General features: G+C 47.2%; 1 protein-coding gene across 1 annotated transcript; it reads left to right on the top strand.

Annotated features, from left to right (window-relative positions):
• The first annotated feature begins 5,494 nt into the window (after positions 1–5,494).
• Positions 5,495–7,672, top strand: LOC124675844 (probable L-type lectin-domain containing receptor kinase S.7). The gene is made up of 2 exons (XM_047211921.1): positions 5,495–5,560; positions 5,603–7,672. Exons 1-2 carry the CDS (start codon positions 5,495–5,497, stop codon positions 7,670–7,672), a joined length of 2,136 nt encoding a protein of 711 aa, XP_047067877.1.
• Positions 7,673–11,673: the final 4,001 nt, after the last annotated feature.

The following is an 11,673-nucleotide window of genomic DNA, read 5'->3' as shown; positions in this document are numbered from 1 at the left end:
GACAATCATCAAAATCTAAACCATTATGTTCTACAACAATGGAATCATTGTCACCAATATTTTGAAAAATTTCAGCAGTTTTATCACAAGCAGTTTTAGCAGTTTCAGGCAATTTTGTGCGGTTTGTACTAGGAGTAGAAACATTGCCAACACCAATTATTTTACCATTAATAGTAGGAGGTGTAGCAACATGTGTAGAATCAACATTACTAGTGGTGGTAATAGTCCATACTTTAGCTACATTATTCTCTTTAGCAAGTTTTTCTTTTTCTTCTCTATCCCACCTAGCATGCAATTCAGCCAACATTCTAATATTATCATTAATTCGAACTTGGATGGCATTTATTTTAGCAAACCTAGCATCTTTAACTTCCTCAGGCATAACTTTAAGTTTTAAAAGATCAACGTCAAGAGCAAGACTATCAACCTTGGAAGCAAGAACATCAATTTTACCAAGCTTTTCTTCAACATTTTTATTGAAAGCAGTTTGTGTACTAATAAATTCTTTAAGTATGACTTCAAGACCAGAGGGTACACTCTTATTATTGTTGTAAGAATTACCATAACCACTACCATTATTAGAAGGATATGGCCTATAGTTGTTGTTACCATAATTATTTCTATAAGCATTGTTGTTGAAATTATTGTTCTTAATGAAATTCACATCAACATTTTCTTCTTGAGCAACCAATGAAGCTAAAGGAACATTATTAGGATCAATATGAGATCTACCATTTGCAAGCATAGACATAATAGCATCAATCTTATCACCCAAAGAAGAGGTTTCTTCAACAGAATTTACCTTACCTTCTTACCTTGAGGAGTTCTTTCAGTGTGCCATTCAGAGTAATTAATCATCATATCATCAAGTAGCTTAGTCGCGGCGCCCAAGGTGATGGACATAAAAGTACCTCCAGCAGCTGAATCCAATAGGTTCCTCGAGGAAAAATTCAATCCTGCATAAAAGGTTTGGATGATCATCCAAGTAGTCAGTCCATGGGTTGGGCAATTCTTTACCAAAGATTTCATTCTCTCCCATGCTTGAGCAACATGTTCATTATCAAATTGTTTAAAGTTCATTATGCTACTTCTCAAAGATATAATCTTAGCGGGAGGATAATATTTACTAATAAAAGCATCTTTACATTTAGTCCATGAATCAATACTATTTTTAGGCAAAGAAAGCAACCAATCTTTAGCTCTTCCTCTTAATGAGAAAGGAAACAATTTCAGTTTTATAATATCACCATCTATATCCTTATACTTTTGCATTTCACAAAGTTCAACAAAATTATTAAGATGGGCAGCGACATCATCAGTACTAACACCAGAAAATTGTTCTCTCATAACAAGATTCAGTAAAGCAGGTTTAATTTCATAGAATTCTGCTATAGTAGCAGGTGGAGCAATAGGAGTACATATAAAATCATTATTATTTGTGCTAGTGAAATCACACAACTTAGTATTTTCAGGAGTACCCATTATAACAGTAGTAAAGTAAACTAGGCAAATAAAGTAAAGACAAGTAACTAATTTTTTTGTGTTTTGATATAGAGCAAGTAAATAGGACAGAAAGTAAGTAACTATTTTTTTATGTTTTTAATATGAAGCAAACAAGAAAGTAAATAAAATAAAGTAAAGAAAGACAAAAACAAAGTAAAGAGATTGGAAGTGGAGACTCCCCTTGCAGCGTGTCTTGATCTCCCCGGCAACGGCGCCAGAAAATGTGCTTGATGCGCGTAGATGTACATGTCCGTTGGGAACCCCAAGAGGAAGGTGTGATGCGCACAGCAGCAAGTTTTCCCTCAGAAAGAAACCAAGGTTATCGAACCAGTAGGAGCCAAGAAGCACGTGAAGGTTGTTGGTGGAGGAGTGTAGTGCGGCGCAACACCGGTGAAGCCGGCGCCAACGTGGAACCTGCACAACAAAATCAAAGTACTTTGCCCCAACGTAACGATGAGGTTGTCAATGTCACCGGCTTGCTTGAAAACAAAGGATTAAACGTATCGAGTGGAAGATGGTGTTTGTTTGCAAAGAACAGTAAAAACAGTAGAATGTATTCAGATGTAAAAGAATGGACCGGGGTCCACAGTTCACTAGTGGTGTCTCTCCAATAAGATAACTAACATGCTGGGTGAACAAATTATAGACGGGCAATTGACAAATAAAGATTCAATACATATCAACGATGATTACTATGTGATTTAATCAGGGCATTACGACAAAGTACATAGACCGCTATCCAGCATGCATCTATGCCTAAATAATCCACCTTCGAGGTTATCATCCGAACCCCTTCCGGTATTAAGTTGTAAACAACGAGATAATTGCATTAAGTATGGTGCGTAATGTAATCAACACAAATATCCTTAGACAAAGCATCAATGTTTTATCCCTAGTAGCAACAGCACATCCACAACCTTAGAACCTACTGTCACGATCCCAGATTCAATGGAGGCATGAACCCACTATCGAGCATAATTACTCCCTCTTGGAGTTACAAGTATCAACTTGGCCGAGCCTCTACTAGCAACGGAGAGCATGCAAGAACATAAACAACACATATATGATAGATTGATAATCAACTTGACATAATATTCTATATTCATCGGATCCCGCCAAACACAACATGTAGCATTACAAATAGATGATCTTGATCATGTTAGGCAGCTCACAAGATCTAAACAATGATAGCACAAGCGGAGAAGACAACAATCTAGCTACTGCTATGGACCCATAGTCCAAGGATGAACTACTCACGCATCAATCCGGAGGCGGGCATGATGATGTAGAGCCCCTCCGGTGATGATTCCCCTCTCCGGCGGGGTGCGGAGGCGATCTCTGAATCCCCGAGATGGGATTCGCGACGGTGGCGTCTGCGGAAGGTTTTCCGTATCGTGGCTCTCGGTACAGGGGGTTTCGCGACGAAGGCTATATGTAGGCGGAAGGGTAGGTCAGGGGGCGCCACGAGGGCCCCACACCATAGGGCGGCGCGGGGCCCACCCTGGCCGCGCGGCCCTGTGGCGTGGGTGCCTCGTCGCCCCACTTCGTTATCCCCTCGGTCTTCTGGAAGCTTCGTGGAAAAATAGGACCCTGGGCGTTGATTTCATCCAATTCCGAGAATATTTCCTTACTAGGATTTCTGAAACCAAAAACAGTAGAAAAGAACAACTGGCGCTTCGGCATCTTGTTAATAGGTTAGTGCCGGAAAATGTATAATAATGCTGTAAAGTATGTATAAAACATTCAAGTATTGTTATAAAAGTAGCATGGAACATAAGAAATTATAGATACGTTTGAGACGTATCAATGATCACTGACTTGTTATTGAGCAGCTCTCATAATTACATCCTACCACAGATCCTTGAGAAACTTTGAATGATCAAATATAAGCGTCGATGTTTTCTCATAAGTGATAATATTAATCATAGATACCACATATGCGCTTGTCTATGCGCACACTAGGCTATCAGTATAAACTTTTCCAGACATGCACCAATACATACTCAGTTTCTCATCCCTCGCATACCCCATCCGCATCAGTAAATTATCAATCCATAGAATTGACCATGTCTTTGTGTTGCAGTCAGTGGCGGACCTAGACAATATTCGAAGCCTGGGCACATCGGATTTAAAAAGATTTCACTTTGGTCTACCAATAACAAAAACATCTCCATGATTCTGAGACTTTTCCAAGTCTGTCAAAATTGAAACCGAGCCTACCAATATTTATCTACAAAGTCCCCATTATATCATGGATGAAAACAGACCAAATCATCGTGTGCGGCCGTGCCAGTCGTCACCGACATCGTGGCCGGTCTGCTGCTACTTCCCACCTCTATGTGTTTGGCCTTGCACATGTTAGGCATTCGTAGGTGATGGCCGTATGGCCACTCCTAGCGCCAAAGAACCACCATCTGCCGGGGTGGAATTAAGGTGTCGCAATTACAGGTCGTATGACTCACGAGCCAGCCGAACAGGCAGAGGAGTCGCTCTGTTCCGAAACGTCAAGCTGATTTCTTTCTTCCTGAAGGTGAGCAAGCTAGACTTTGTGGCTCAAAACACAAGTATTAAACAAAATAGGCCTTCCGCTAAGGTATAGCTGCTATGGAAAAGGCCCATGCTGGCCTAGCTAAGGAAATGAGCCCATTTTTCAGCTCAGATCGCGAATTACAGCTGCTATAGCGACGAGAACCATCCCGGCAGCTCGCCAGAGTTCCTATGCACGGAGGAATCGAGCCCGGGCACGTGCCCAAGGTGCCCGGACGGTAAATCCGCCCATGGTTGCAGTGATCCAAATAGTCCACACTGGGTTGCATGTAACATAGAATGTCCCTCCTTAGGCCACACAAGAAGCCATTGTGCTCAACTTCAAGTAAAAAAAAAAGAATCATTGTTACCTACAAATACGGAAAACAACATCTCATTATTAGCACATGAAGTAGAAGTTGCAAAGAAAAAAATACTAGGGAGATATATGATACGCAAGGCTTGGAGCAGCTAGGTGATGCCATTGTGTACTCAAGTGTAATGGGCCTCACATCAGCAAATGCTCCCCCCTAGAGGCAGTAGGCATGTGATATCCAAGCTGCCAAGAAGAGTAGGGGGTTTGCATCCTAGAGAGTATGGTTACCAGGCAAGGAAGGAATGAAGATATAATAGTGCCAATGAGCTAATGCCCTATATGGTGCCTAAAAGAGTTGAGAAAGAGGTGACGACTAGTGTTATCTTGTGCAGGATATAAAAAGAAGGCACGCAAAGCTGGGTCAAAAGGGTCAAGGAGGACATCAATGGTAAGCCCAATAAGGGTTGATGTTCATGTGTAGATGTCTTGCACCAGTATACGCCAGGGTCTATGTTTGCTATCTCTAAAAAGTAAAGTTAAAGAATTTTTTTGAATTAAAAGTACATGAGCAATACAGCATGATTGAAAATGCAGTCAGAATTAGGGTAGTGTTAATTTTCAGAAAATAGGACATCGTGGTTTCCATCAAAACAATGTTTATATAATGCCACAAAAGCACACCATTAAGCTAAATTGCTTACATGAATACATATATTTCTGGAATTTCTCAAACTAAACAAGATAGTTTGCTGAGTCACATGCACATTGGGGTAGCGCTCTACCAAAAAGGGTTAGATTTTGGAGAGAAAAGAAATACAAGGTTACATCCGGCTGAACATTCAGCAAAAATGGTCAAATTTGTTGAAATCCACGAGATCTCACTTGTCGTTGGCCCTTTCCAACGCATGATGAAACTGTGAAGCCATCATCCCCACATGAAAAGTGCAGCTGCATGCAGGGTCCAACTATGACCCGACCGTTGCGTTCAAACGCGCGAATCCGACCGTTAGACCCATAAAAAACACCATCACTCGCGAACCCCTACTCTGCTCCTGCTTTCCTGTCGGAATCCCCCAGCTGATCACTCGATAATACGGTACAGCCACCACCAAATCTTCTCATGACCCCAGTCCCGCGCCACCGCCACCAATGGCCGCCGACCTCCTCCTCATCCGCCTCCTGCCGCTCCTCCTGCTCCTCCTAACCGCCGCACTAGCACCCCAGCCCGCTTCCTCCTCAACCTCAGCGCCGGGGAAGACCAACCTGAGCATCGACTCGGCCACGCTCTCCTTCTCGGACCTCACCCTGCTCGGGGACGCCTTCCTGCGCAACGGCTCCGTCGGCCTCACGCGCGACACCGGCGTGCCATCCTCCAGCGCCGGAACCGTCCTCTGCACCCGCGCCGTCTCCTTCCGCGACGTCAACAGCGGCAACACCACCGCCTCATTCGCCGCAAGGTTCTCCTTCGTCATCGCCACCCAGAACCCCGGCTCCTCCGGCGGCGACGGCGTCGCCTTCTTCCTCTCCCCCGCCCGCACCACGCTCGGCGCCACCGGCGGCTACCTCGGCCTCTTCAACTCCTCCGTCTCCTCCGCCGCCATCCCCAACGACGACGACGACGACTCCTCCAGCCCCGCCATCGTGGCCGTGGAGTTTGACACCATGCTCAACGCGGGCCTAGACGACCTGAACGACAACCACGTCGGGCTGGACGTCGGCTCGCCGGTGTCCGTGCAGGCCGTCGACCTCGCCGCCTCCGGCATCGTGCTCAAGAGCGGCAACCTCACCACGGCCTGGATCGAGTACCGCGGCGCCGACCGCCTGCTCGAGGTCTCCCTGAGCGTCTCCGGCGGCGTCAAGCCGGCGCGCCCCGTGCTCTCCGTGGCCGTCGACCTCTCGCCGCACCTCGTGGGCGACATGTACGTCGGCTTCTCGGCGTCCACGGAGGGGAGCACCCAGCAGCACACCATCAAAGAGTGGACATTTCGGACCTTCGGCTTGCCGTCGCCAGCAACCACCACCACCACCAACGCCTCTTCTGCCACTGGAAACGGCACAGAGCATGCACCGCCCGGCGTGGTCACCACCAATGCCTCCTCTGCCACGAGGAAGAAAAGGTTCGGGCTCGCCGTCAGCATCCTTGGCCCCGTCGCGCTCGCCGCCGCGTTCGCGTTCTTCGCGTGGGTGTCCGTCAAGAAGCTGGTGGAGCTCACCGCCTCCAGGAGAAACAAGCACGCCCTCCTCCTGCCGGAGCTGCTGCTCAAGGGGCCGAGGAAGTTCAGCCACAAGGAGCTGAGCGCCGCGACCAGGGGGTTCCACGCGAGCAGGGTCATCGGCCGGGGCGCGTTCGGCACGGTGTACAAGGCCTGCGCCATGCCGGGCGCGGCCGCCGCCACTACCTACGCCGTGAAGCGGTCGACGCAGGCGCACCAGAGCCGGAACGAGTTCGTGGCCGAGCTCTCCGTCATCGCCTGCCTCCGCCATAAGAATCTGGTCCAGCTCGAGGGCTGGTGCGACGAGAACGGCGAGCTGCTGCTCGTCTACGAGTACATGCCCAACGGCAGCCTCGACAAGGCGCTCTACGGCGACCCCTGCACGCTCTCCTGGCCGCAGCGCCACAACGTCGCCGCCGGCATCGCCTCCGTGCTGGCCTACCTCCACCAGGAGTGCGAGCAGCGCGTCATCCACAGGGACATCAAGACTGGCAACATCTTGCTCGACGCGAACCTCAGCCCGCGGCTCGGGGACTTCGGGCTCGCCCGGCTCATGGACCACGGCCAGAGCCCCATGTCCACGCTCACCGCCGGCACCATGGGGTACCTCGCGCCCGAGTACCTACAGTCCGGCAAGGCCACCGACCAGACAGACGTCTTCAGCTACGGCGTGGTCGTGCTCGAGGTGTGCTGCGGCAGGCGGCCGATCGACAGGGAGGACGGCGGCGGGAGCGGCAGCAAGAACGTGAACCTGGTGGATTGGGTGTGGCGACTGCACGGCGAGGACCGCCTCATCGAGGCCGCCGACGCGCGGCTTAACGGCGAGTTCGACCGGCAGGGGATGCTGCGGCTGCTGCTCGTAGGCCTGAGCTGCGCCAACCCGAACTGCGAGGAGCGGCCGGCGATGCGGCGGGTGGTGCAGATACTCAACGGCGAGGCGGACCCGGTGCCCGTGCCGCGGAAGAAGCCCCTCCTCGTCTTCAGCTCTAGCGCGTCCATCAAGATACAGGAGATGGCCTTCTCCTCTGGCGACGACGTCAGAGGAGGCTATCCGGCCGCCGCGGCCAAGGCGGCGGCGTCCCCGAAATCGGAGGGGGGCGACGTAGAACGCTGATCTAAGAAAAACGTACTTATGTGCTTGGATCAGCACCGTCGTGTGATTATTGCAGTACACATTTTGCTATTGTGATGTGCTTGCTCATGAGGGGAATATAGGTAATAATCCCCAATGGTGTGTATGATTATTGAAATACCAATAAGAGTTTGTTGTGGTTATCATCTCGTTTGAGTCGACATTTCTTTCTTTCTTGAACATCGTCTGTAGCAGAGTTCATGGAACTTCGCCAAAAAAAATGCTATCAATCCCGACTGAACTAAAAGATGTGCCCAAATTAAGAACTTGACCACATCATGCCCTTCTTACATACTCCTGCAGAAATAGGAGGAAAAGAGGAGTTGCTCCTGCAGAAAATTAGAATAAGATAATTCTAGAACTGGAAAACTGAAATTGTACATTACATTGAACAAAACAAAAGCTACACCATAATCGAAAATTCAACTCTACATACACGTGGGTGTCCCGGGCTTGTCAGAGCCGTTCATTCCCACTTGTTTGCTTTGAGATGCGTGCTGCTGCTTTACAGCAAAGCACCCTAGACTATATTTCTTTCTTGTCGGGAAGCCCCTCCTAAGTTACATAATGTATCCCTAATTCTTTTCATCTTACAGAAATGATAGTCTCAATGTGTACATACCAATGCTTTCCCCTCGTTAATGGAATATTGGTTTCATCATACAAATGAAGATTCTTTTAATTATAGTCATTCCGATTGGTGTAATTTTTATATCAAATCTTTTTTTAAGGAAATTTGTACCAAATTTGTAACGAAGCATTTCTAGAACACACGGTTGGTTTGATTTGGATAAAAAAATGGAGTGGAATTTTTTTGGAGAATGGATCCATAGTCCCATAAACAGATTTGGAGAAAAAGATCGAGAAAATCATACACATCTCTTGCTGCCATTTTCCACCATATCTCGGTCGACAAAAAATAGGAGGCAAGAAGCATAAAAATCCAGCAGGGGACTAGATCCATTTTACAATGCATGCAAGAAGCATTCGGCTCAAGCACGGGACTAAATCCAGGGAAGAAGCATGAGACGAAATCGAGGAAAAAAAATTGAGGAAAGAGAATCCATGTAGAAGGTGAAGTAGTCGTCGCCCCCGCCGGCATAGGTTGTAGCCCAGATCCGGGACCGGAGGGAGTGGCTGTTCGATGGTTGAGGCTGGATCCGGGGCTTCCCGACGGTGGTTCACCTTGCCCTGTAGAAGCCTGCAACGGGTTGGGGAGGAGCCGATGGCGGCGGCGGCGGCTGCGGTGCGGACAGAGGAAGAGGGAATTGGATAAGGATAGACAAGATGGACTGGTACACTTCGCGTGCTATATGGGAAAGGAAGTGTACATGTGAAGGTTGTGTATGTAAAATGTCAACCATGAATCTCAAACAGGCAATGAATGGTGGAGATAGGCCCGGTACCCCCACACCCTTGTAGAATCGCTGCGTCGCACCATAATTACAGTCATGTTGTCTGTGTGTAGTTGGATATGTAATGCAGAAAAAAAATGTTATGCAGGTGAGAAAATCAAGATAAAATACAGAAATAAAAGTAGGGCAAATACCTTTGTAGATAATAATGGAAAGGTGAGGTATCGAAATGGAAACCAATTACTTCTAAAAGATCCAACCAACTAAGGTACTATTTTATTAGTGTTTTTAACATGTCTAGCTATTTATAAATATTTTGCGGTGTTATAGAAGGTATAACTAGTGGAAGATAATTCATAGCGCAAAACAAATTACTTTGAGTTGTGCTCATTTTCCATGACTATGATTTACGACCATATGTATTGTTCGTATGGTTGTTCTACCACATGGTATCGCACACTACTCTTCTGTTTAAGAATAGCCGAAGGAGCTAGCAGGTATCCTTTTTCACCAACAAAGCGTCCATCCGAGCAAAATCAAGTTAAATACAACAACATACCCTTTGCAAACTACTGTACTACAATTAGGAAGCATTGGGATAATTGAGATTGGACACTGTGTTGACCCCATGAAGCAACAATTCAGCACCGCTAGATAAATATTTCCTATGGGGGTTTTCTACGGCGATATCCTAAGTAATTTGATTATGGGGCACCATATTAAATGATGAAAGAAAGTGTTGTTGTATCTTACTACCTCCATTCTGTTGTCGGAGGCTTATATTTTTTCCCCAACTTTTCGTCAAGAAACAAGGCGCCCGTGACTTCGGGTGCAAGAGTAGTCACTAATAAGATAAATGTTCTTTATCAACCATCGTGCCCTTCTTACATACACCAAAAACCATTAAATGCTAACCTTGACCTAGACATGCTACAAATAAGAGGAAATGCATAAATAGGAGTTGCCCATGCAAAAAAAAAGATAATTTCTTAAATGCAAAAGTAAAATTGTACAGTACATTTGAAAGAACATTTCCCGCCCTTTTGGGTTTTGTGTGTTTGACGTCAACACGATGTATATTTTTATGTGTGTTGTTGTAGACAGGTACAAGCTATCAAAGATTATGTTGGATCGGTGTTTTGCTTTAGGCGTTACGAGTTCACGCGAGTTTTACGTATGCGGCGGAAGTTCCGGCCCCGACGAGGCGGAAGTTCCGCCACGGCTTCTCAGACGAGACGCTCCCCGGCGCGGTTTGGCCGCTGCTATTTTCTTCCTGACCGGAAGTTCCGGTGAAGTTGGCCGGAAGTTCCGGTCGGCGGAACTTCCGCCCAACTTCCGGGCAAGTTCCGGTATTGCGAGTTTGTGGCTCAGTATAGTCCAGTAAGGTTTTCGGGCTATTCCGGAACTTGGCCGGAACTTGGCCGGAACTTCCGATCACGGAAGTTCCGCCCAAGTTCCGCCCCTTCTATTGCTTTGCAGGTTTTTTATCAGGAGCGGAAGTTCCGGAGCAAATGGGCGGTACTTCCGGTGGAAGCCGGAACTTCCGGCCAGGATGGCCGGAACTTCCGGTGTTAGTGAATTTCGTCCCCAACGGTCAGATCCGAAAGCTCCACCCATATAAATAGCTTCCTTCTCCAAAGGGACAAGTTGCTCAATCATTGCAAGAAAAATCTGCCAAGCTTCACCACCATTAGAGCCACCTCAAGAACACAAGATTTGCAAGATCTCCTTCCTCTCCCAACCAAAGCTCTTGATCTTTGGAGATTCGAAGGAGAAGACACCGATCTACATCCTCACCGAGCGTTCTTCATTTCCCCCTCTCTTGTTTGAGGGATCTCATGCTAGTGTTCCTATTTGGTTCCCTAGTTGATTTGTTGTTGATGTGTTGTTGTTGATTGTTGTATTGTTACAGATTTGGGAGCCTCCAATTTGGTTGTGGATGTGTGCCCAAGAACTTTGTAAAGGCCCGGTTTCCGCCTCGAGGAAATCCCTTAGTGGAAGTGGGCTAGGCCTTCGTGGCGTTGCTCACAGGAGATCTGAGTGAAGCCTTCGTGGCTGTTGGTTTGGCTTGCGTAGCAACCACACTCTTCCAAACGTAGACGTACCTTCTTGCAAAGGAAGGGAACTACGAGAATCATCTTCGTGTCATCGCGTGCTCCACTCTCGGTTACCTCTATCCCACTCTATCTCCTATTGCATTGCTATACCTTGCTTAGTTGATATCCTTGTCATATAGGTAAATTCACTTAGTTGCATATCTAGAGAATTTACCTTTGTGTCAAGCCTAAATTGAAAAAGAACTAAAAATTGGTTAGCACCTATTCACCCCCCCCTCTAGGTGCGGCATACGATCCTTTCAATTGGTATCAGAGCCTCGGCTCTTATTTCGGGCTTAACCGCCTAAGAGTATGCCGGACGAGGAGCCCTCGGTAGGGGCCGCCAAGTTGGTCTCCGTGGAAGACTTCAATTCATTGAAGTCCTCCATGGAAGCCCAAATGGAAAGCATGAAAAAATGATTGCCGAGCTTTTGGCTCCGGCCCTTCCCAAGGATCCTAGTGTAGAGGTTAAAGACACGGGTGCATTAGATGAGGGAGAGGCTTCGGACTTACCCTCATCTACTAAACCCGT

Source organism: Lolium rigidum, chromosome 1 (assembly GCF_022539505.1).
Source record: "Lolium rigidum isolate FL_2022 chromosome 1, APGP_CSIRO_Lrig_0.1, whole genome shotgun sequence".
NCBI lineage: Eukaryota > Viridiplantae > Streptophyta > Magnoliopsida > Poales > Poaceae > Lolium > Lolium rigidum.
Note: the sequence above shows the minus strand (reverse complement) of the source record. Positions and strands in the feature narration are given on the sequence as shown.